This window comes from Chaetura pelagica, unplaced genomic scaffold, assembly GCF_000747805.2.
Source record: "Chaetura pelagica isolate M959 unplaced genomic scaffold, ChaPel_1.0 scaffold344, whole genome shotgun sequence".
Taxonomy (NCBI): Eukaryota; Metazoa; Chordata; class Aves; order Apodiformes; family Apodidae; genus Chaetura; species Chaetura pelagica.
Genome location: NW_009953098.1, coordinates 1,384,809 through 1,388,328, shown reverse-complemented (window position 1 = coordinate 1,388,328; position 3,520 = coordinate 1,384,809). Strand labels below are relative to the sequence as shown.

Sequence of the window (3,520 nt, the reverse complement as noted above, 5' to 3'; positions counted from 1 at the left end):
CCGGTCCTGCGTGGCCTCTGGGGCTGCCCCCAGCCCAGAGCCCTGGAAGACAGGCACGGTTTTGCTCAGATATGACACATGCCTTCAAAGACTCAGCCATCAGTCCAACTTTGCATCCTCCAAACCTGGGAGGGGGTGTAACTAGGAACCGGACCCCAGGAAACAGGTCACCAAGAGGTCCTGTCACTGCAAGGGTAGCACAGAGATAGAACCACTCAGCAACCCTCAGTTCTTGAGAGAACTGAGCAAACAAAGCCTTTCTCCTGACCTTTCTGTGCTGCTTTCTATCCCCTGGCCTCACTGCCTGATGTCCCCGTGTCCCCCTGTCCCAGCAGACCCTGCCCGGGCCAGCTATAGCCATTTTCTAAGTTACCTAGTGTAACTGCATAAGCCCCCTTGGGTATTTCTTTTGCCATGCCTATAGCATCCCTCCCTGAGGTCGAGTTTCCACCAAGCTTTTGGACTGTGGCCCTGACATCACTGAGAAAACCTCATTTGCTGAAAAGTGGATCCCAAGCTGACATTTGGCACCTGAGGATCAGCTTATGCTGAGGACTAACCCCCTGACCAGCTCCACATGAACCACCTCCCAGAAACCACCCAGCTACTGCAGCACAGACCTCATAGCTAAGGTAGCTACAAGTGAGCATTCCTGAATAAATAAACCTCACTGCAGGGGCCAGGGCACTGCTGAAACTCACCAGACTCTGCTGCCAAAGCACAGAGACACACCCCAACCTCTGGAGGGGCGTTTCTGTTCCTCTTCCACCTCTATCAGAATCCAGAAAACACCCTTTAATGGAGCTGTAGGTGGATTTGCTTGTCTCAAATTTAGTCCAAGTATTACTGTGGCAGATCCTTCTGCCTGAGGCAAGAAACCAGGCTCTCTCCCTGCAATGAGCACAATCTAACAAAGATTTTCCCATGGGTACCTCTCCCTTCCCACCTGGCTGCAGGAGCTCACATCTGCACGGCTTCCATTCACCAATTCACAGCTTCCCTGGGGCACAAAATGCTGTTTACATGAAAAAGCAAATCCAGGAAATAATTTGTAGCACTTTGTTTTCAAAAAAGCTGCAACTTAACAGCTGAAAATAGCAGCTCTCTTTGTTGAGAGCTTCCTGGGCAACCTGAAGTCCTCTCTGTCTCAGCTGATTCCTCCTTGGTGGAATCTCACCCAGGGCCTCCACATCCCAAGCTGTACATCACTACCTGACTGGGGCTTTCTCTCTAACTAGTCATCTTCTCTCATGAGCTGTAGATGATGTACCCTAATGTTACTGGTTCCTTCTCTCAGAGTGTTTTCCATGCTGATCTTTATTTTTAAAAATCCCAGAACTGACTTCATGCCAAAGACAACAGCTGGTACTGCTGACATCAATTTTCATTCTTAAATGAACACCACCCCAAGCTTTCATGCAGGCCACACCAGGGCTGTGTTTGTATTTAAACACCTAAACAAGTAATGACTTCAACCAAAGAGAGGCAAAACCATAATTACCACAAACTGCTTCCTCCTGCACACAACTGTTGCTCAGGAAGAGGAGAGACAGAAGGAAGCCAAGAGTCAGCCCAAGTCCTGTTTTGCACTTTCAGGCTTACCAAGTTAAGAGCAGGAGACTCCAGTGCACCTGAGACAAAAGACCCTTGTCCCTGGAACGTGAAAGTGGGAGAAGATTACCACAAACTGCTTCCTCCTGCACACAACTGTTGCTCAGAAGAGGAGAGACAGAGGGAAGCCAAGAGTCAGCCCAAGTCCTGTTTTGCACTTTCAGGCTTACCAAGTTAAGAGCAGGAGACTCCAGTGCACCTGATACAAAAGACCCTTGTCCCTGGAACGTGAAAGTGGGAGAAGGGGAGAAACCTGCTGTGGCACTGCTCTGCAAACTGCACTCAAAGAGGAGCACACTTGGTCTAACAGCTCTGCACTGCTATTTCTACATAGCTGTTTTCAGTCCCTTGAAGCATCTGCAAGCCCCTGAGGAGAATGTACAAAAGCCTCCCTACAGCCAGCTGTCCCAAGCCAGCCCTAGGAGCCAGAGATGTGTCAGAATACAGAAAGGAGGAGGTAGAGGGACTCTGAAATGTTTCCTCTTTTTCCTTCTCTGGCCTTTAAATCCTTCTTACACAGCTACATACATGTGAAATGATTTGCTTGAGACCATCAAGGCAGAGGCAGGGATGCAGTCATGTCCTGCTGTGTTCCAAAAGATCAGCTCGTCTCCCCACCACAGCTTTTAGCACAGACAATTCCACCACAGAAAACAGGCCAGCAGAGATGTGGGATCACGCTGGCCTAAAGGCAAGAGACACACAGAGTGGCGATTTTCTCCCAGAGAGCTTAAAAAGGACTTGAATTTCCTATCAAGGTGCCACAGGCTGTGGAGTTAGAGGGGCCTGACCACATTCCTATCAGAGCAGAGCACTCCTACCTTCCCTGTTGAAGCCCTGTTCTTCCAAAGCAGGATCTCTGAGTCGGAGAGCCCCAGCTCCCGGAGGGAGGCGGTTTCTTTGTCGCTCTCCTGCAGGGCCTGGAACTGTGACAGGGTCAAAGCCCCTGCAGCCTCTTCCCCAAAAGGCTTGTAAAAAGCTGCAGGAGCAAAACATCTCCGCTTTGACTTGCACCTGTAACCCAAAGCAACAGAAGAAGAGGAAACAACTCAGCACTCAGAAACCAGGCTGGCCTCTCCCCGCAGCCAGGCCTGGTCCTGTTGCTCCTCAGCAGAGATGCCAGGTTTCCAAAACACACCTGAGCCATATTCTCCTAACCCTCTTCCAAGGATCATAAGGGATGGAAGAGACCTCTGAAGATCCTCAAGTCCACACTGCTGCCCCTCACATGGCCAGACCCCCCTCAGCAGCCCCTCCAGCCGCTCCCCCAGGGCCAGGTCAGGACTTACTGCTCGATGGAGGCTGTGGTATCAAGCTGGTGGTGCAGGAGGCTCTTCAGCTGCCTTTCTCCTTCTGTCTCCAGGTCTTCCACCAGGAGCTCATCGCTGGACAGGCTGCTGTTAACCCTGGGGCAGTGAGGCAAGGGGTAAAACACTGCTCAAAACGCACCCACACTCCAGCCTCTCTGCCTCCTGGACTGTTTTTACAAGACTTAAAGCACAACAAGGAATCAAAACTACTTGACCAAAGCTCCCACTAATGGTAACGGGAAAAGCCAACAGATCTGGGGCTACTTTGAGAAAATTAAAAATACCACAGGGATTAAAAAAAAAACAACACCACCACCAAAAACAAAACACAAGAGACAAACAACACGTGCAACCTTTTACTGTTGGAAAGCTGGTTTGCATCAGTATTTAAACAGACCCTGCTCGTTTGAAATTACTCAAGAAGGGAAAAAAAAAAACACGAGGGAAAAGAAAACCAGTGAATCTGAGCAGCACTCCATGGAATTCTGCCTTTTCCCTTCCACGCAGCCAGACCCCAGACCCACGTTCCCCGCACACCCGCGCGGTGTGGCAGCCGGGACCCTGCTGACCCCTCCCTGGGGACCTGCTCCACGCGTGTC

At 50.5% G+C, this 3,520-nt stretch overlaps 1 protein-coding gene across 1 annotated transcript in view; it reads right to left on the bottom strand.

Annotated features, from left to right (window-relative positions):
• Positions 1–3,520, bottom strand: part of RBM41 (RNA binding motif protein 41) — a 6,728-nt gene that overhangs the window by 2,400 nt on the left and 808 nt on the right. The window contains 3 exon segments of the mRNA XM_009997200.1: positions 2–42; positions 2,433–2,625; positions 2,901–3,045. Of these exon segments, the coding sequence (XP_009995502.1) occupies positions 2–42; positions 2,433–2,625; positions 2,901–3,045 (379 nt within the window).